General features: G+C 36.3%; 1 protein-coding gene across 1 annotated transcript in view; it reads right to left on the bottom strand.

The window, feature by feature from the left end:
• Positions 1-22,173, bottom strand: part of LOC120632062 — a 34,311-nt gene extending 12,138 nt beyond the window's left edge. The window contains exons 1-4 of the mRNA XM_039901831.1: positions 21,217-22,173; positions 18,515-18,592; positions 10,674-10,798; positions 5,154-5,210 (exon numbers count right to left, since the gene is read on the bottom strand). Of these exons, the coding sequence (XP_039757765.1) occupies positions 5,154-5,210; positions 10,674-10,798; positions 18,515-18,592; positions 21,217-22,015 (1,059 nt within the window). The 5' untranslated portion in view covers positions 22,016-22,173. The remainder of the gene's footprint in view (positions 1-5,153; positions 5,211-10,673; positions 10,799-18,514; positions 18,593-21,216) is intronic.
• Positions 22,174-22,669: the final 496 nt, after the last annotated feature.

Raw genomic sequence — 22,669 nt, 5'->3', positions numbered from 1 at the left:
GCTATCATATTATAACCATTATAAAAAAAATGATATTTTTTAAATCCCGAGGGTTACTTTTACCAGCAGCTTTGATACGTGATAAATATAAACCAATTTCATCAAAAACACTTTCACATTCATCATAGTAGAGTAGAGTATAGAGTATATTTATATTTATAATATTAGTATGGAGTTAAAAAGGCGAAATCTAAAATCGACTGCTGATACCGATCACCAACTGCCGCCGCGTCTGCCCTGTAGTTGGTAGAGGTCATTAGCCCATCAGTCCATCAGTTGACTATTGACGAGAGGTAAAGAAAGTAAGCGGTGATAGCGCATTGGGTATCACTGGCTTCAACGGTGAAGGAAAAGATCGTGAGGAAACCTGCATGCCTGAGAGTTCTGCATAATGTTCTCCAAGACTATGGAGTCCACCAATCCACACTGAGCCAGCGTGGTGGACTAACCCTTTCCCAGGAGACCCGTGTCCTGTGGTGGGCCGGTAATGGGTTGATATGATTATGATGAAAAATTACCACAGCCCGTAAGATTTAAACATAATTTAAATTTTGGTGTAACACGCGGCCCCGTCAAACTATTGGATCGTACGAATACCCTATACGAATGAATCGATGCGTTTCGCTCTTTACCGGCTCACGGTGATTTTATAATCCGCAGTGCGAGCGGTTGGGCCTGCCCTCCCCCCCTGGTATAATCGAATAACATGAATACAATTATTTAATAAAGACATTCACTAAATAAAACAAGCAACACCGTGTGTCTGCAGACTCTGTACATATAAAGCTGCATATTCATCACTCTCAGTTTTCATTTCTGAAATACGAGCAAATAAACGTACGAACTAACTAGTAAAGGTATTGTACCTAATAAAAAGAAAGAGAATCTGTATGGTGTAATTTATAATTTCAGATCAACAGATCTTCGGCAATGTACCTTCTACGCACGTTTCTATCCGAAACCGGAGCTTTCTCAGATGTGGACTTTACAATAAATAATTGTTGTCAGGAGATGTTGACTTAACATATACCATTTAAAATATACCTACCTTAAATCTGCGTAGCTTGTGTTATGGGCGCTTAGATAACTGATGAATATTTTTACGAATAATATACATAAATACTTATAACATAAAAATAAACACCCAGACACTGAAAAACATTAATGTTCATCACACAAACATTTTCCAGTTGTGGGAATCGAACACACGGCCTTGGCTCAGAAAATAGGGTCGCTGCCCACTGTGCCAATCGGCCGTCAAATGGTGATAAGATAAAAAATACACCCGGCTAAGTTTATTGTGGGCTTCTTCTTAGACCAGAAAGCGTTTGGAACCCTCTTAGCTTTAGTTTTAAGTTTACAAATATGGTTATAGCCGTCTCACTACCGTGTACACATTTCTCATGTAATGTACGCATCAAAAGTGCCATCTATGTCTACTTCAATAAATATATTTTTAAGTTTATTGAAGCCTTTTGCCCGCCTTAAACTCAAACAACACTTACCAACATGGTAGCACACCAACACGTATTTAAGACTGTCATAGCGGCTATAATAGATTTTTCATGCCGTCATATAGTCTACGATACCGATCAAAACATAGTTTACAGCCTCCCATTCAGCGGCGTGCACAGGGTTTTTGACCAGGGTGTGCATAAAGAAGGAAAATGGCGTAAAATTGAAAAATCCTTCCCCTTTATGAGTAATACAAAATTTTTAGGGTATGCAGTGCTATCGTGCATGTATGAAGTGCACGCCACTGCTCCCATTCGTCCAAATGTTGTCAAAATGCTCAGAACTAATGAGCAAACAGAGAAACAAACCAAAAAAAGAATGGTAAAACTAGGTACTTAGGTACTTATAATCATCGTATCAAACCATTATCGGCCCACAACAGGACACGGGGTCTAATCCCCACAATGAGATGGGGTTAAGACCATAGTACAACACGCTGGCCCATTGCGGATTGGTGGACTCCATACACCTTTGACGACATTGTGGAGAACTCTCAGGCATTCAGGTTTCCTCACGATGTTTTCCTTCACCGTTGATGCAAGTGATATTTTAATTACCTAAAACGCACATAACTTAGAAAAGTGGTATGTGGTACTTGTTGGGATTTGGACCCCCCCCCCCTCTTATTGTGGGAGAAGATCCGTGCCCTGTGGTGGGCCGGTAATGGCTAATAAATGGTGCGTTTTCTTACGCAGTAAAACTACCAGAGTTGATGAAGTAATAATTTATGGACTAGATGAATTGTTTGATACGCACGTAACTTAAAAAAGAGGTTCTGCGATTCGAACTCGGTCCCCCTTAGGCACTCACTATGCCGTAATAGTTTAATATTTTAACCTACTACGACAAATATAATATATTGTATAAGTATAGTTACATAACAGACTAAAAGCTCATTGTTGCTCACGTCACTTGCACTTTTCCCTACCCGCCCACAACGCAAACAACACATACCGTGGCAACACATCAACACGTATTTTTTTTTTTTGCGTTTTTTCGATTCGGCGCTATTAAAGTTTATTTACACGCGCGCTGGGTGGTCGTCGAGTGCACTCCAAGCTCTTTGACGTCACACCTTACATCTTGTGAGCGAGTGTTTGTACGCGAAACTACCGACGCACTCCGATGATGCGTAGTTCAAAAATTTATGATTCTGTGAATATTCAAAGGCTAATTGTACCGCAGTTTACGTATTTTAGGTATTCTCTGTACTCAGTTAAGACGGCCGGCTGGCGCAGTGGACAGCGACCCTGCTTCCTGAGTCCAAGGCTGTGGGTTCGGTTCGCACAACTGAGAATTTTTTGTGTGATGAAGATAAATGTTTTTCAATGTCTGGGTTTTTGTATGTATATTATTCATAAAAATATTAATCGAATCATCTAAGAACCCATAACACAAGCTACGCTTACTTTGGGGCTAGATGGCGATGTGTGTATTATCGTATTATATTTATTTATTTAGTAGGTACCTACTAGTCGCCTGTCGATGGTAATTCGAAAAATACGGTTATACGGTACTTTAAGAACATTCGGTAGGTGGTAGTTGTTTATGTTGCACAAGAAGGTACCCATGATATGATGCTCTGTGCATTATTTACCATGGTATGGTTTACCATGTTAAATACTGCACAGGGGATCTATTTAAAACCAATTTCAGAGAATATTAGAAAGGTATAGTGCTAGTCGTTGTTTTATTAATATAAGACTAAACTAATTGTTTTGTTACTAGAAGTATCGAACAGAAAATAGCAATAGACATTAACTTGTGGTAGCCGGAGACTTCGTCTGCATACAAATTCTTAAAGTAAAATTTTACATGACCACTTTATTTCCCTAGTATCTTTTTCCGCGTGCTTCGTCCGCGTTTATGAAGTTTTTATACAAATCCCACGGGAAATTTTACAGATATTGGGATTCCTGGAATAAATCGTACTCTACGTCCTTTCAACTAACTTTATGCCAAAATTCAAGCCGATTGGCTGCTTCAGTCAGGAGGTAGAGTAAGGACAAACAAATACATTTATAATATAAGTATGGATTCTACACCTTGAGGCTAACTATCATCGCTTAGACCAGTATTATTTTTGAATGACAGTTTCTATGATGACATACCTTGACGTCCAAAAAATAAGAATTATAATTCTGAAATAAAATAACAACAATATTAAAGTAATACTGATTGATGGTAGTAAGTAAGAGTTATTTTCTCAAAAATACATTAAAAGTTATTTGGTTGAAAACTGCAAATTTCAAAATCACTAGCTTTACCAACGTAGGACTTGTTTTTGCAAACTTTCAACCCTCATTTGTAATATCAGACTTTATTGACTAGTTGTTCCCCCTAGAACCCCTTATTTTCCCAGTTTAAAATGTCACGGGCTGTCACGCATAGGTATCAAATGCTATATTTTGCATCCCGAGGGTAACTCAGTACTCCTACCATCAGCTTTTAATTGATAAGTTAATACAATTTTATATCCGAAGCTACATGTATGCCAAATTTCATAAAGATCGGTTCAACGGTTGAGCCGAACATAGGTAACAAACAAATAAATAGACACATTTCACATTTAAAAGAATAATATGGATATACGCTTTCTTTCATACACTGACCCCCTTATTAATAAACAAAGCGTAACGCCGGAGTAGTTCTACTCAGTGTTTGTCACACTCTGACAATTGAAAGGCGCTGTCAGTTAAGTGTGACAAAACGCTGTGTAGTAACTATTCCGTGGTCACGCCACTTTTATTAATAATGGGGAGAGAGTTTGCCAGTCTAGGTATTAAATAAACATATATATTATATACAAGAATTGGTGTTTTGAATTGTTTAAATAAATAGAAAAACCGGCCGTAAACAGAATACTAGCAAATCGTATACCTACATTGGAACAGACTATAATTCATGAACAAATGACTGCATTAAACACGTGATGGTAATTAGAAAATCATATTGCCTATAATCATCGCAACCATAGCCTGTAATAGACTAAAACTTCACAGAGCATGCAAAGAACACGTCCCACAAAAATGACGCCTTGTTTTCCTCAACCTGTAGTGTTAAGTTAACTTTAAAATGATGTTGGAAAAGAGCGATCTGCTGAGTTTCTTGCCGGCTCTTCTCAGTGGAATCTGCCTTCTTGTGGTGGTAGAGTCACTACAAACAGACTGACTTGACGTTTCAAAAGTGCTTATTAATTAGGCCTACTTGAAATAAATGAATTGAATGTAAGCCTTATGTGCCGTTTAATGCTACTCGGCGTCAGAAATAAGCACGGCGATAGTATTTCCCTGGACGACCTGTGTCACAAAAGCTCTACTCAGTAGGAAAATATCATTCTGATTTTGATAAGTAAGGAATGATAAACATGAAAAAACTGAAAACCAAACAATACAAATAATAACTTTTTTTACGGTTGTTTTTTGTTTTTTATTATAATAATACAAAAAAAAAAAAAGTTTGCTTGATAAAAAACAACACCATCTTTGCATCCATGCCAGAACTAAAAAGCAATATTACACTACTTTCAACTAGATGGCGCTGTATGAAGTTGTTTTTAAATAGTCTTTACTAACGCCATCTACTTCATATTAAGTACATGTTTTGTAGATGGCGCTGTTCTGAATTCTGACACTTACCTTAATTTCTTCAAGCGATCTCTCGGCAAGTTTTGACTCGGCTGAAGCCAGGCCATTCTGAAAGTTAATGTCATGTTTAATTTTTGTTGCGAATGGATTAATACATTTTTACAGTACGTAGACATAAATATCTATTACATGTCGCGTTCGTAGCACTCGAAGTATGAATTGTAATGTAATAGTAGTTACTTCAACTCAAATGCTCACAAAAATACTTATGATTTCATTAACAGTTAGCAATTGACTGCAATATCACCTGATGAAAGGTGATGATGCATTCTAAGTTTGCAGCGGGTTATCCTGTTAGGGCTATAGGTAGTTATATTAAACGCATAGCCGTTATACGTTTAAGCGCTTAACGGCACGTCTTTGTCGGTAGGTTGGTAACTAGCCACGGCCGAAGCCCTCCAACCACAAAGTTTGCTAACGGATAGAAGTTACTATAAGATGGGCTTATAACTCACATAAACACTCGCAAAACGCATAAACTACCTCCATTTTGTCCATATATATATATTCATACAAAACTAAAGTAGCAGGTACGTCTGTTTGTTCGTTTAACTGTGTTCGGTCTCAGCCACTGTACCAATTTTCGATAAAATTTGGCATATATCTTGGAGATGGACATAGGCTAGGAAACTTGTATCTCGGAAAAGCACCAGGGAAACATTTCAAAGCAAATGTAACAAAATAAAGCATTTGTTACCTATTCACGGCTGCACGGCCAAACTGATCTTGGCGAAGTTTTTGCAAACAGCGATAACTAGCATCCGGTTGGACAAGATAACGATAAAGACACCAAGTAGTAAGACACAAGCATGCGCACCACGAGAAAATAATCTCTATGGCTATGGAGTAACGGGTGGAGATAATTATCTCGTTGCACGCATGATAGCCCTGCCCTACGGGAGAGATATCTTTGTATGAGTCTCAATACAAGACTGAATGCACCGACCGAATACCGATACAATGTTAAGAACTTTGTCTAAGAATCGAATATTATTTTAATTATGCCTTGAAAACTATTTATTAATTAAATAAGAATTGTTATTAGCCCATTTCTTAAAATGATAATTAATAGAAAAAAATATCTGGCACATATCGAATAATTAAAGTTTAATTATTTACCCACTTTACAAAATTACTGAAACAGATACTTTTTTGCAACGGGAATTTAAAATCCGTAGCCTTATAGCTATTGGTAATAAGAACTAATTAAATGTACATGGGAGTTTCATAGACAGTAACATTGACAAAGTTGTCATTTGTAAATTAAAGTAACTGCTATTAGATATAAATATATGAATTATGTAAAATGTCGTAAAACTATTTTCAAAAAATTTGGAAAATCCAAAAGTGCACGCCTTATAGATATTATAAGGCGTGCACTACTTTTCAAAAAAAAAATCCTTAAACTATTTACCGCATGTGGGCGTAGTAATTTGTTTTTTTATTATTATTATTATCTACAAAGTCAATGACGTAAATGGATTTAAAAAAACAATATGAACATTTCGCACTATTCTGGATGTAAACCCAATTTTCATATGAGACACACTAAAGAGTATGACTAATCAATTTATTTTTTTATTAATTGTAATTAAACGACAACGTATTTCGTGTCAAAGTAGTTCCGAGCTTTTAAAAAAAGAAATACTTCGAAACGTTAATGGGAGTGCCAATCCATAAGGACAGAAATCCGGACGTCTTCGAATATTTTTGTAATTTAATTTTTTTTTACTCTAAACAAAATAATTGTTTTTGAGAATATCAAATGCGTTTAAACGAATGTTTATTCTTGATATATGTATGATAATAGAACTAGTAAACGTAAACAAGTTTTTTTATTATTTTTTAATGTGTTTCTATTTTGTTTGTTTGTTTGTTTTAAGTCTTTATTGCACACACACATTTTATATAAATTAAATACAAATGCAGAAGAAACTTAAAATAATAAAAATAAAATAGAGCGTGCAAAGGCGGTCTTATCACTAAAGCGATCTCTTAAAGACAACCTTTGACGTTAGGAAAAAAAAACGAAGGAACGGGTTGGTGCAGCAATTTAAGTATAAAAAATATATATTTATATACAAAATAATTTTAATAAACTACTTACTCATAAATTCTAATACTACATACATATTATACATAATACATATAAGTATTTTGTTTTTGTGTGTGCAATAAAGAATTTAATAATAATAATATTATCCTATAAGTGCAATGTGAGAAAAATACAGTCATTTTTAGTTTCAAAAAGTCCTTGACTTTCATGTATCGGGTGTAGAGCATCACCTGAGAGCTTCGCTTATGAGGCGTGCAAAATTGTTACGTAAGACTAACTTATACCATCAGTAGGTTAGGTCACAAAAAGTAGGTAGATAGGTACTTTCTTATTGCGGTATTACGAAGTCTAAGGAGCGCATCAGCTATCGATTTGCCGTCCAAGTTCAGTACTACAAGGCTGCACAAAAGGCCTTGATATCCAAAGATAAGTATTATCGCATGCAAACGTAATAATTATCTGCATCAGATTGCAATAGTAGGTTGGTAGAATCTTGCTTAGATACTGTTTCTTCCAAAATAAACGCTAGGTACTCGTGAGTTTTTAACTATACAAATATTTTATCAACCAGTAATTTTTGGCCATGAGGTTGGTTGGGCTTTGACTTTCGACACATCCGTCCGTCTGTCTGCGACTTAGCTTAGACGCTTAGCACTATATTTACATTATTATTTTTAATAGTTTTTAGTTTAATACTTATTTTAGTTTTTATTTTTTTATAATTTGACCGGAGATACTCGTAACAACGATAATGCTGTATACACCAATAATTGATTATTGTAATGGCACTAGACAGAATTTGTAATTCTAACACATAATTGAATTTTTTTATGAATGTAGTTACAATTAATTACTAGTGTGTCTTATGAATAAATAAATAAAGCTTAAATTAGCATTGGTATACATAATCTCGTCACGTAAAATAAATCGATTTGTTTTCTCTATCTTACTTATCTGGGTTAAAACTACTTCGATTGAGCGATTTGCTTGCGAAATATTAGGCTCCAATGCGCTAATTTTGTTAGGCACCAGTTTTCTAGATTTTTAATCGCCATACAGTACATTCGCTCATTTAGTATTTTGGTAAGCCATATTCAGTAATTACTATACATTTGATAAACATTCAAATTTGCCTGTTTAGTTCATCTTTTGGGTAGTAGTGGTAAGGAAAACTATAACAACTACATAATTAAATATACTTGGGAGTCGTATAATTTTCATAGAAAATTACATTGATGAAGTTGTCAGTTGTATATTAAAGTAACTGCTATTAAATATAAATATATGAACCATGTAAAATGAAAAAATGATATAAGATCATGAAATCCTAAACGAAAATTATAATTTTTAAATAAAACATATAAACAATGTTTACATACGAAATAATGTGGTTTAAATAACATCGACATACATTGGTTTGGATAGAAATATGAGCAGAGTACCAAACAAAAAGTCCCTTCTTTATCCACCATACTGTGACCTACAGATTACAGAACCCACAATTTGTGGCCCGACAGACACTTGACCGGTTTTTATTATATAAAGAAGATGTATTATTATAACAATATAACTGAAATATCTTTTTGAAATAGGTACGCGCGATGTGTTAGGAATGCAGTCTTATAACTAATCATCAGTTGACATCGTTACCAGTCAAGCGATATACTCGTTGAAAGTAAAAGTAAATATAGAAACATTTCATACACTCCTCGGGATTCGGAAGCGCCACGTGTTGGTGAAATGAAAAGAACTTTGTGAATGAAAAGGTATTTTAAAGGACAGCCGGTCATTTCTAATAGTTACATACATATTTTACCTGCAGGATACTTGCGAGAACTTGCGCTATTTAAACTCCAGTTCATTCGCATTTGTTTCGATTGTTTTTAACGGTACTGTTTGTTTTTCCGGACTAAAAAGTATCCGAAGCGAGAATCGCGCGAAAAGCGGCGATAGCCCAGTGGGTAGGACTTCGACTTCGTTTTCGAGGAAGCGAGTTCGAATCATCCCAACTAAGTAATAACCTCTAATTTTTCTAAGTTAATAGCGTTTTGAGTAATTAAAATATCACTTGCTTCAACGGTGAAGGAAAACACCGTGAGGAAACCTGCATTCCTATGAGTTCTACATAATGTTCTCAAAGGTATGTTTAGTCCACCAATCCAGCCACCCCAGCGTGGTGGACTACGGTCTTAACCCCTTCTCATTGTGGGAGGAGAGAAGGCGCGATATAATCGGTGAATATCATTTTTGGCTCCTGCCTATGCGAGCCATTCATCTTCCCGCTAGAGTCTCCACCAAGCTTACCCATAGAAAAATAAAACATGTTTTCTCTTCTCCGCTAGAATAGTCACTACCGAAGCTAAAACGTAGAGATGATGAGAAAAGCGGTATCCGATTGGTTATTTACGATACATCTCTTCTCTTCTTTATCTCCGCTTTGGTGGAAACCGGTTTCTGGGAAAATGGTAACCAGGACCGACAGCGTGCTTGCAGAGCACGGCTTTGCCACACCAACATGACATCCTAACTCGAACTTCGATTTGACACTAATAATAATTTCCGATAGAAAAGCCTATTATTCTAAGCGTGGCCCGGAGAGGAAATAAGATAAAGATAAGGAAAGAAACAAACTAAACTTGTAACTTAGCGCTAACACAATTGGAAGTTGCTTACGAAAATAAATATGGAATTAGTGTTCGTTCCACTTTCGCGGACTATCTGCGCAAACGATCTTCACGAACTTTACCATACACACAACTGCTGCAAACCGTTGACTGTACTCCATTGTTTGTGCCTAATTATTGTAGTGCAAAATTAATTTCCATAGCGATTGCGATGCGGTTCTATTCGCACGCATATTTCGATATAACACATAACTAGATATATCCAGAATGTCGTCCTTTATCTGATCTTCTGCTGCTTGCTGTCTCAACTCCGAAAATCCCATCGCAGGTCGCAACTTGTTGAGCTATGTATCTAAACCTGGATGGAAGGTTATACGAAATTTCTATGTTCTTGAGGCATTAATATCTGCAGTTTTATATAAATTACCTCGAGCGTTTAAGTTTAGCGTTCAAATAGTTTTTTTAAACAACGTACTAGATATAAATACTTTCTTATTTCGGACACATTATTCGGCGGGGGAATGATAGCCTGGAAAAAAATATAGTTACGGTCAACACCGAAGGCAAAAGTCAAACGGTCCCCAACAAGATGGGCAGACCAGTTGAAAAAATCAAATTCGGACCGCTTCTATCAAATCGCCAAAATGGCCTCCAACAGAAGCCGACAGTTTACCAACGCGAAGTTGAGATCTCACCAGGACCACGATCTTCAGTGATGAAGGAACGACCAGAGAGAGAGACTAGATATAAAAAAAAGGATATTTATAATTATATGCAGACGACTCGTCAAGTCGATAGCTACCGTTTGTTAAATAATAAACCTTTACGTACGTCGGTCCTTTCCAGCACCAAAGCTCGCAACCTCGCGTACATTGCGTCCTCACGCATGCGCGCTGCGTCGCGTATCTCGCGAACCAGGTCCGTAAGGAACCCCGGTGAATACTGCCCGCCGATAACTGGAGAACATAAGGAATAATATTAAAATGTTATTTTTTTTATTTCACTATAAGTTCACACACACACAATTACCAGTGTTGTAAAGCCACTATGGTGGCCACCGACTTGGATATATGAAAGCTCTTGTTTAGGGTTCCATACTCAAAAGATAAACCGTGATCCTATTACCAAGTCTCCGGTGTTCGTCCGTGTGTGACCAGGTCAGACAGAATAAAATAAATATTTAAGGGGGCGCCCATAAAAGATACAATTTTTTTTTTGCCGTTTTTATATGGTACGGAACTTTACTGGCACGATTTTATTAAATATAAGGTATTTGTTCATAACTCAGGTTTTATAACTTTGTTAAGGTACCCTAATACTATTGCTAAAATTACTGGGGCTCCAATTATTGCAAGAAGATAAGTTAGACACGCCCTGGCAACCGTTCACTGGTGCGAAAAGAAAATATTACTTGCGTAATATTCCATAATTTAAACAGTTAGCCACAGTTAGCTATAAAATCGATAAAAATTAATGAAGCGCGAGAACTTTTCCCTCACTCTGTAATTATTGCTAACGGACTGCGCGGTGCGTATAATTAGGTATGCATATTATTTGGTTTACTGCAAACTACAGTAACTAGTTTTCTATCGTTAATCTGTCACTTGAGGGTTTCTCAGTCTGTACGTCGCAGACATCATTACAATAAATACTAAGCTAAATTCGCTATAATCCGCGGCTGTAGTTAAGTGTGTTGTAAAGTCGTGAGTGTTTCTATTTCTACTAGTGTTGTTTTACTATTTTTTCTTTGAGTGTTTTATACATTAGTTGGGAAGGAGTTCTTACTGTTAGTAGTGTTGCATATTATGAAAATTAAGCTTAATTTGCTATACTCCGCGAAAAGCAGGAGAATCTGAATGGTGTAATTTATAATTTCTTCAATCCTTATACTCCACACCAAACAGATCTTCGGCAATAAACCCTCTACGCACGTTTCGCTCCGAAACTCGAGCATCCTCAGGAGATGTTGACTTTACAATGAATAATTGCCAAGTTACATTGACAATTATTCATTATAAAGTCAAGTTCATAATACATCATGGATTTCCGCAAAGTAATGCCTGCTTCTATGCAACAGTAGTGTTGTTATCAACAATACTAAGAAGTGAATATAGAAGTTTAGGGTATCTGCTCCGTTTGGGGGGGGGGGGGGGGGGGGGGGGTTTTAGAATTCGATTCCAGCACGCTACTATTCTAGTACTAATTTGCGGAACTAGCACTTTTTTAATGTAAGCAATTAAAATATCACTTGACTTAACGGTGAAGGAAAACATCGTGAGGAAACCTGCATACCTGAGAGTTCTCCATGACGTTCTGTGAAGTCTTCCAATCCGCACTTGGCCAGCGTGGCGGACTACGGCCTAAACTCTTCGGATGCTGAGAGGATACCGGCAGGGTGATAACGTATCTCGCGACAGCAATGTGACAGACGTAAATCTTGCAATCACTGCTGTCAAACGTCACTTTTCCATACAATAAATAAACAGAAGTGACGTTTGACAGCAGTGATTGCAAGATTTACGCCTATCGCAAGCCTGTCGCGAGATACGTAATAGGGGTATTGGCCGTGCCCTGTTGCGGGTTGGTAATGATGATGTTGATTACTCGATATAGATTGATGTATATCAAATTAATCGCATTTACGTGTTTTGTGTACGTGTGTGCGTATAAACGTGTTTGTGAATTACTGTATTATCTAGGACTATAACCTTTTTGTTATTTCCATTCTGAGTTATGCGTGACCTTAACCCATTTGACCATAAATGTAAACAGCTGATGTTATGATTGTCACGTATTTTCTGCATTTTGTATGATTTTTTTTTATTATGTTGATCATTCGAACCCGTTTTGGATCCTTGACACTACCGGCTTGCACCACTTGTATTTTTAATTACCAGTGGCGTGCATAGGGGGTTTAAACCAGGGTAGGCATAAAGAAGGAAGATCGCATAAAATTCAAAAATTATCCTTCTCTAGTTGTACGACATTTTTAGGGCAGGCAGTGCATTTGTGCATATATGAAGTGCACGCCACTTTTTTATTACACTATCACAAAATAGTGCTGTGCTGGTTGACTTGCTTTCCAACCAAAACAGTTACTTAGTAGTTATAATGAAGACGTAGACCGTACTATACATTTAGAATATACATTTAGAATGAAGTCGAAAAAACGTAGTTAAAAAAAACGATAATAAAAAATTATTAATGGTGGAATCGGACCACCGAGCAATGGTGCAAATCGGAGAGCAATAATGCAAAATTGCATGCTTTTAGAATCTAGGACCTCCATTTATATTAGTCGGTCATTATTAGAATTCAATTAATGAAAATCAAAATTCAAAATTCATTTATTTCAAGTAGGCCTAATATAAGCACTTTTGAAACGTCAAGTCTGTCTGTGTGTAGTGACTCTACCACCGGTTCGGAAGGCAGATTCTACCGAGAAGAGGCCGGCAAGAAACTCAGCAGTTGCTCTTTTCCAATATCAACAATTTACATTTTACATTTTAAAATTAATTTTTCTATCTTGTGAGAGATGAAAGCGGAGCCGGATGCTTCCAATCATTAAGAAATTCATCAATTGTATAATAACCTCACCGTAATAAATGTGTTTGAAAATGAGAGTTGAAAAATAAGATTTTATTATTAGAAGATTCAAGTAAAATACCTTCGTCTAGATAATTAAACTGATCAGCTCGACCTTTTTGGCTCTAACCTCTTAAGATGAATTAAATTTATAGGATTTTGTTCTCAAGTTCAGTGAGTATAGAAGTTTAAATGCCACGACTAATTTGCAGCGGTCAGCATCGCGTGGCTTAGTGTAACGTCGAGGTTATCTGACTGGGTCGGACGACGCACGCAACTTTAATGTACTTAGAAGACGATTAATGTTAAGTTACTTTTCGAGTAAACAAAATAATTTAAAATCAGCATTTCGTTAATCTTTCTTTTTGTCCATACAACTCCACATATAGACAGATTAACTTTACGCCAATGTCTAATAAAATGCTGCTTCGCAAAATAATGTAAGCCTAAAACCTAAGCGCACATGATTTTAGTTTATACGACACGACTTTTGAATCATGCTGTAAACTGTTTTTTCCCCTTTCATTGTTATAAGCACATACTTTTGTTTATTATTATTTATAATATTGAACATAAAGTTAATCTTACTTAAATTAAAATATTACCGAATAACTGTAATTATATACATTACTTAAACTATAATATTATATTCATCCTTGTATATTTTATCCTGGGGAAAGGGCCTGGTGGCTTGAGACACAGGTTTTACCTAGCAAGCATCAGTCGTGGGGACTGATGCTTGAACTTATGTATTATAACTGTGTAACTAAATAGCCCGTAAGCAACATTATATTGTACTAATAATTCATTTTTACATCCTTACTAATGTTATAAATAAATAAATATACTTATTACTACAATACACACATCGCCATCTAGCCCCCAAGTAAGCATAGCTTGTGTTATGTGTACTAAGATGACTGATGAATATTTTTTTATGAATTATATACATAAATACTTATAATATAGAGATAAACACCCAAACACTGAAAAACTTTCATGTTCAGCACACAAACATTTTCCAGTTGTGGGAATCGAACCCACTGCCTTGGACTCAGAAAGCAGGATCGCTACAAACTGCGCCAACCGGTCGTCGAAATGCGAAAGTGTGTACATTGTCCTTGTTTAGTGCCTTAACTCAGCATCCCATCCACTTGATCTTTGGCATAGAGTTACTTTAAAGGACGGAGAGTAACATGGGCTAATTTTTCCAAGGAAAAGCAACAGTTCCCACGGGATTTGAAAAAAAAAGTAATTACCGCGGACGAAGTTGATGGCAACAGTTAGTTTTTAACTTTAATGAAGATAAAAATGTCGTGCGGTTAACTGCCGTCAGTGGCGTGCATAGAGGGTATGCAGATGATATAAAATGAAGAAAATCTCCAGTACGAGTTATAAATACCTAAGGGTAGGCTTTTTATAACTCTTACAAAGCCTATTCTTAAGTTTTTTATAATTCGTACTGGAGATTTTCTTCATTTTATATTATCTACATACCCTGTGTGTGTGTGTGTTTAAATTTGTAACTTAACAAAATTTCCATGTCCTAAACTAGTGGTATCTACATACCCTGTGTGTGTGTGTTTAAATTTGTAACTTAACAAAATTTCCATGTCCTAAACTAGTGCTGTTTTTTCACGATGGGTCATGTATTGGATAGAAGCAGGCGTTACTTTGCGGAAATCCATAATATGTTATGAAAATTAAGCTTAATTTGCTATACTCTGCGAACAGCAGCAGAATCTGTATGGTGTAATTTATAATTCATCCTCAGGAGATGTTGACTTTACAATGAATAATTGTTATGTTACTTAACAATTATTAATTGTAAAGTCATCAGTGCTCATCGCATGCCCTGCGAAATGTTGGTCTGATTTTTGGCGATGGTTTTACACGTAACATCATATCGGGCCCATTTATTACTATAAAAAACGTGGCATTTCATTTTGGTTCCGAGATTTGTATGTAACACAAGAGGCGCCAATGTTAACATAAAGTAAGAGTTTGACAGCCGACTGGCGCAGTGGGCAGCGACCCTGCTTTCTGAGTATTAGGCCGCGGGTTCGATTCCCGCAACTGGAAAATGTTTGTGTGATGAACATGGTTGTTTTTCAGTGTACGGGTGTTTATATCCATGTATTTATGTATGTTATTCATAAAAATATTTATCAGTCATCTTAGTACCCATAACACAAGCTACGCTTTTCTTTGGGGCTAGATGGCGATGTGTGTATTGTCGTAGTATTTCTATATTAAGATATTACATTTTAGTAGAATGATCGCTTAGAATAGTATAGATACGCGTCACGAGAGAAGAAAATGTGGACGGTTTCTGGGTGTGCATTGGACGGGACAGCTGTTAGGGCCTATGCGTTTGCTATGCGGCACTCTTTGAAGTTGATCCTAAAAATCGACCAACCTACACCAACTTCTGTAGTATTTTTATATTTTTTATCAATTCGCCGTGTTTGTTGTTGTTGGAAATGTAGAATAAAAACGACATCGGGGCCGATCTCCAGCTCTGTGGTCAGATCAACTGAGATAAACCGGTGCTCTTACTTTTTAATCTTACGGCATTGGTTAAAACAACCCTTAATAAAACAAGAAAGAAACTTTACTAGAATAATCTTATTTTTTGAAATTTGTAATTGTACTTTGAAATTCATTTAGTTTTTAATTTTTTTTTGTATTTAATTTCAATTTTAATTTGATTTAGGTTATATTATCGTAGTCTTTATTTGCTTATCTGAACAGTAATTTTTGTTCAAATTTTTCTCATATGGGTATTTGGCCTGAATTTTAATTCATTTAGGCATTTATTATTATTATGATTTACAAGGAAATCTAAATAAAAGTAAAAAATAGCCAAGGACAGGAGAGACATCATATATCACAAGGTTACTCGCAATAGGAGTTGGGCCGACTACAGAGAGAGAGAGAGTTTGTATGTCAGGGTGTGAAGATGATTTCGGTCATTGTTGAAATATCTGGATAGACCCCACTCTGTCACAAGCTGATGCAATTTCAGACTAAAGGCTATGTAATATAGTTATTGTTTGTATGTAAAGTATAGGTTAAACCTTGCAACTGAATTTTAAACCAGTTAGCCCCAATCGATTGAGCTGAACTTTTGCATACACTATTAGGTTGAATGACAATGCATGGTAGCAAGTGACATCATCTAAATCCAATATGGCGGACCATTTATTAAATTTTATAGGGTATGCGTGGAGAAATGTTTAAAGTTTGCTCTTTTATAGCAATTACTAACGGCCAAGAAGATAGCTATATGTATATATGCACCACCTAACTTTTTTCTGTAACTGTTTTTTATCTTCGCCATTGGTTGCCTGGAAGAAATCGCTATGTAGCGATAAGGCCACCAAATTGTATACGTTGTTTTGTTATACTTTTCTTTTTGTTCTATGCACTTTTTGTGGTGTGCAATAAAAGTATATACATTCATTCATTCCTTCATGGCTCACCAGCACGACTAGCATGGGCAGGAGACAATAATCTCCCCGGGAAAAGGAAAATAAATTTATCTTCGCCCACAGCTTTATCAACTCTCAGAGCACTGGCGCACAAGTGGAAATAATATCCAAATAATAAATGTGTATTAATAAACGGGGGTAAACTTCTCCATGTTCCAGTGATTTTGCAGGTGGGCACGTTATTATATCCCTTGTCAGGAGATATAATCGGGGGATTTAATTTTTATCTCCTGCCCTGCTGGTGGAAAGTGAAAATCCATCACCTATAGAGAGATCGACGTGCATGCAAGAATCAATCAATCAAATCAAATACACTTTATTGTACACCAAAGACAAAGCATTAAAAAACAATTGAAAGAAAGAAAGATTTTTGTTTTCGATATTCGTATGGACACTTGCCGATAACCACCTGAGGGGTTGCTACGGCGTCACCGGGGGAGTGGGGCGAGCGCGAAAGCTCGCCATTAGAAGAGCCCCAGGGCACGACTACATCGGGGGGGGGAGAGAAAGAATAGGCGGCCTTATCGCTTAAAAGCGATTTTTTTTTTACCAGGCAACCTACCAAAGTACATGAAGTTAAGAAGAATGGTTAACGTTAGGGCCAAGAATCACGTCATACAAAGTGTCGCCCCGTGTCCACCAACCTGAGGTGTAGGTACTCTAAACATATAAGCTAAAGGTTTAGGTGTTAAGCCTCATGTACTACGTGTTATTACACCCTATATTATAATAACGTGTACTTTATTTATTGTCAAACAGCAATACGTAACCAATAATCACAAGTACCTATTCTCTGTTCCGTAAACTGGTGTATAAAAAGTTATTGTTACGAAATATGTAAAGGTACTCTCGTGTAGGTATTGATTGCATTGCACGGTATATATAATGACTGATGTAGAAAGATGAATGAAAAAGAAAATAACAGCGCAAAAGTGTTACATTTAGCAGAGTGCGATTTTGTTCGCACGAGAGGATACTTTCGCAGTTTTTAGTATCGTAAAGTGACTAGTTATAGTTCAAATCCCAGCACGCACCTCTATTTTTTATAAGTTATGTGCGTTTTTAGCAATTAAATATAACTTGCTTCAGCGGTGAAGCAAAACATCGTGAGGAAACTAGCATGTCTATAAGAGTTCTCCATAAAGTTCCCAAAGGTGTGTGGAGTCAAACGATTCGCACTGAGCCAGCGTGGATTACGGCCTTAACCCCTCCTTATTGTGGGAGGAGACCCGTGCCCTGTAGTGGACCGGTAATATGTTGATATAATGATGATAATCAGCGGCCAGTAAACCTAGTCAATGGTCACACAAGAAAACCGCACACAAATTGGTTACATTAGATACATTAATAGCTACTAAAAGTAGTTCATAAATATATATACCGATTGGAGAGATTTTTTACCGCAAATTTGTTCTTAAATGTATCCGAATCGCAAGGTTAAAATTAACCGGATTAGAAATACGGTTGACTTCGCTGAAAGAAGTTTGAGTTCATAATAACTTACTCGAACATTGTTTAACTTAATGTATATATAATAACAATTATATAAGCAAAATGTAAACTTGCTATTGTTATTGATTAATAGTTATTTACCATTGTGATTTGACGCAGCCCCCATATTGTTCGGCCCTTTGGGGAAATAACTGTTCTGGCGAACTACTTCAAGCTCAGCTGGAAATAAACAATTAAATATTAGGACCTTAAATTAATAGATTTAGTAATAATTTTATACTTTTTTATACATTCCGAAGTGTTTGTAGGTATGTTTGTTACCAATGAACAGCTCATCCTATCTTGACAAAATTTCGCACAGAGATGCATCCGTCCGGTAGGGCTAAGATGCGCGCAACGAGATACTTATGGCTACCATTTACTTTTCTTATTGCTATAAACTGGGACGAGAAAATAGCAGACACAATTAACTCATGATCTGGATGTTAGCCCTCATAATTACTTAAATAATACTGTATATCTTATTTTTTTATACATGGAATGCTGAGAATTATTATTTAAATTTTACTGGTAATCAGAAAATTCAAGAGGATAAAATGGGGGATGGCTATCAAATTATGCATAACTTTTAATTGAATTCGAAGGAATCATCAGCTTCGTTATTGTTACCTATTAAAGTCACACTGCTGGACACATTTCTCCTCTTTTACAGGAGAGTGTTTTTGAGCATAGACTGCATAGACCCACCTTTAACAGGCACCAATAGCCTATCACTATTGGATTATAGGTCTCTCCTAACTGTATGGTTTGCTCGTAATCACCACGCTGGCAGACGGATTGGTGATCACGCGATATGGCAGCAGTAGCACTGATGCTGCTGCCCGTTCTTTATAATATTCATTTAGTCGCCTCGTATGACACCTGCAGGAAGAGTAGGGTGGTGGCAACTGACTTATTATCCGCCGTCAACATAAACACATTTAAAGACATTCAATGCTAATCTTAAAATTACTAATAATTTAATAAATCAAATTTAATTTAACATACTAAAATACACTTTCGCTGATCTCATACACACTATGTCATAAGAGACTTGCATTCTTTATTAAGATTTTTTTGTATGTAACATGATGAGTTGAGTCATTCATTGTGTAGGTGATATGATATTTGAATGTACATAATAATATGACCTTATTTTTTGGTGTGGGTTGCAAGGTTAACACCTGATCTACAAGAGCTTTGTTTGAAAAGTATAAATTATCTTAGTTACAGTTAAAATCAGTTTTTTATTAAAACACATTTTCTCTACATACACTACAAATCGCTTACTATGCTGCATTATACAGAAGTTCTAAACTACTTGGGAATCTTCATGACTTAATGGGACGAAAGGCTAGCCACAGCACTTATAAGACAAAGCAAACACAACTATGTCCAAGAGGTGGTAATAATTTTTTTGTCTTTAATTATATAACTTTTAATTAGCAATTTAATATAATACAAGCTGTATTCTGTAGTTTGCTATTCCTTCCTTAAATAAACTGGCTTTCTAATGCAAAAAGTATTGATTAAATCAGCAGTAGTAATTTGTGATATTATTGAATTAAAACTTTCCACCTAAGTAATATAGGACAGATAGGTGTGTGGTGACTGCAATCAGAATACAGTTGTCACCTACTCTCTTCTTCCTGTGGGTGGCGGTTGTACGAGGCGACTGAGGGAATAAAACAGAGAACAGGCAGGACAAACCCCTGCAGTACTACTACCATCTCCTGTGACCACCAGACTTAAACCCTCCCATCGGTAGAGCCTTCTAGTTCAGAAGTTGACTGTTATAATATTAATATAGGACATAGGTAACTAACCAAGGGTAGAAATCAGCCAACAATCCTTTGTTATATTTTCTATTCATAAATTGTAAATTTTCCAAATTGCAATGTCCTTCAATTAACCATACAATTAAAAAACTCTGTTTCTTCAAAACTTACTACAGTTGTAACCTGTACAGCTTAGCAATCAATATTTATACTGTAAAGTCATCATGTTATAGAACAAAATAAAAGACAGTGAAAGGGTTGACTCCTTTGCTTTCTTTTGTTTTTTTTTTCTAAGGCCTATTAACACAGTGTAAAAAAAAATTATGAACCTTGGTGTTAGCGTAACTGTGTTTCTAAGACTGGAAGTAATAACTGTGATTTTCTAATAATTAAATGGTTTTGAGGAAACAGTTAGAAATAGTGCAGGTAACCACCAATGAGTAACTCATCATAAAACAGTTAATTGTGCTGAAACTAAAAACATTCCACTCTATCATGCTTTAATTGATATATACCACTTATCCAATAACCATTGATGAGTAATGATCTTGATTTCACAATTTCTTAACTTATTTCAGCCATACTTAATGAAAGCTCGGTATAGTGTAAAAAGTATATAGAAACACCTTTGATTTGCTTGATGTTAATGTTTAAAATTTCAAGTAAATACATCACATAATGTCCAAAACATAATCTTAAAATTTCAAACACTAATATACAGTAGGAATTTTTTAGAATGAATGAAGGAATATAGAGTATGATTCTGTCATAAAGTGTACAAACATTTAGAAAGGAAAGTACAGCTAAGTAACAAACAGGAATATTTAAACTTTTTGGTCAAACCTGAAATTTCATTTTAAGGCTCATTTTAAGGAGTTCGAGGGCTCTAAGAGATTTTTAGGGGTGTTAGCAACCATATTAATCATAAGAGATGAGATTTTGAATAATAGTTTTCATGCCTATTCATACTATTTGCTAATAAAATAATTAATAACTTATGTATAAACTACAAATATTTAAACTTACCTCTCATCTCTTGTAATTCCTTGTTCAGCCTATCATTAGCTATTTTAAGTGTTGATATCTGATCCAGGAGGCATGCTAGCAACCGACTGCCCACCTGACTTCCGGATAAGCCTGAGCCAGACTCTGAACCTGAATCCACATCTCCATTAGCAGGTCTAGCAACATCAGGTAAACCTCTCACACAAGGGTCACTGAATCTTCGAGCATTGTTCACATCATCTTTATCATTTTGCGTGTCACTATTAGAGTTCGTGTCTGCCATCGACGTAACTATCGGCGGGAGACTGGTAAAGTCTTGAACGTCTGTGAAGTTCTTTGGCTGCAGGTAATTTGTTTGGCTCATAGAGGGGGCGTCGGCGGGCGTACTAGACACCTCTTCGGCTTTGTTCTCGCTCCGACGTCGAGGCCGCGGCCTCTGCACCTGTATTCCCTTATTTTCATTCTGCACGAAACGGTACTCTGCGTAAGGAGGCGGCATAGGCATTATAGGATTGTAATACGTAGACAATGAAGGTAACGATAACGGCTCCGAACCATACATACTGTATTTATAAAGATCGTAGCCCGGAGTGAACTGGGAGCCACCCGGCCAATTCGTATCCCGGGCCGGGGGACTCATGAATGTATCGTACATTTCTGAGCTAGGAGTGGATTCTTGTATGTGATTCATTGTTCTGTCAAGCCACTTCGATAAGTAGGACCCTCTGCTACCGCGCGACTTTTTTCGCTTTCCACCGGAACCGTTGTTATTAGATGGCAATTTGCCATTCGCTTGTTTTGGTGTCGAAGCCATGAACATGTAGAAATATGGCAACTTACAGACGATAAAAACAACGGACTCTCATCCCAGCAAACGGATTATTTTATTTATACTCAACTATAGTTATAACAACCAACAGAACTTGCATATATTAACGAATTATTTTACACTGTTCCACAGTCCACTGAACCAGCGAATAGCGATCTGCGATTCGTTTCTAACGAAATAATGAATGACGTTTGTCAATGTCAACCGATGATTTACCGTTTTACTGTGACGTAAAATTTTCTTTCGTTCAAATATCTTTGACAGATAACACGGGGCTTATGCTGTAAGATTATGCACATTACACACAATACTAATTATTTTAATACACCATTGAACCTAATCAAAGACGAATAGCCCCAAAAAATAAGTAAGGGTTCATGTGATGGGAAATATTTCATAAATGCCTAACCAGATTTGTTTGTTTGAGGTATCTTTGGTATTGTGCCATTTCAAGAGTGTAAATTCGTAGTGTAAAGCAGTCATCTACTTTATTTTTGAAGTGAAAACTTCATTGCTCTTCTAGGGTGAACAAAAATCATGGAACTCGAGTCCTCGACACCGCATGTTATCCAAGAGCTGTGTGTACTGTGCGTATATGTATATAGATTCATTAGTTTACAATATACATTATATCGGTATATACAA

This window comes from Pararge aegeria, chromosome 19, assembly GCF_905163445.1.
Source record: "Pararge aegeria chromosome 19, ilParAegt1.1, whole genome shotgun sequence".
Lineage (NCBI taxonomy): Eukaryota > Metazoa > Arthropoda > Insecta > Lepidoptera > Nymphalidae > Pararge > Pararge aegeria.
Note: the sequence above shows the minus strand (reverse complement) of the source record. Positions and strands in the feature narration are given on the sequence as shown.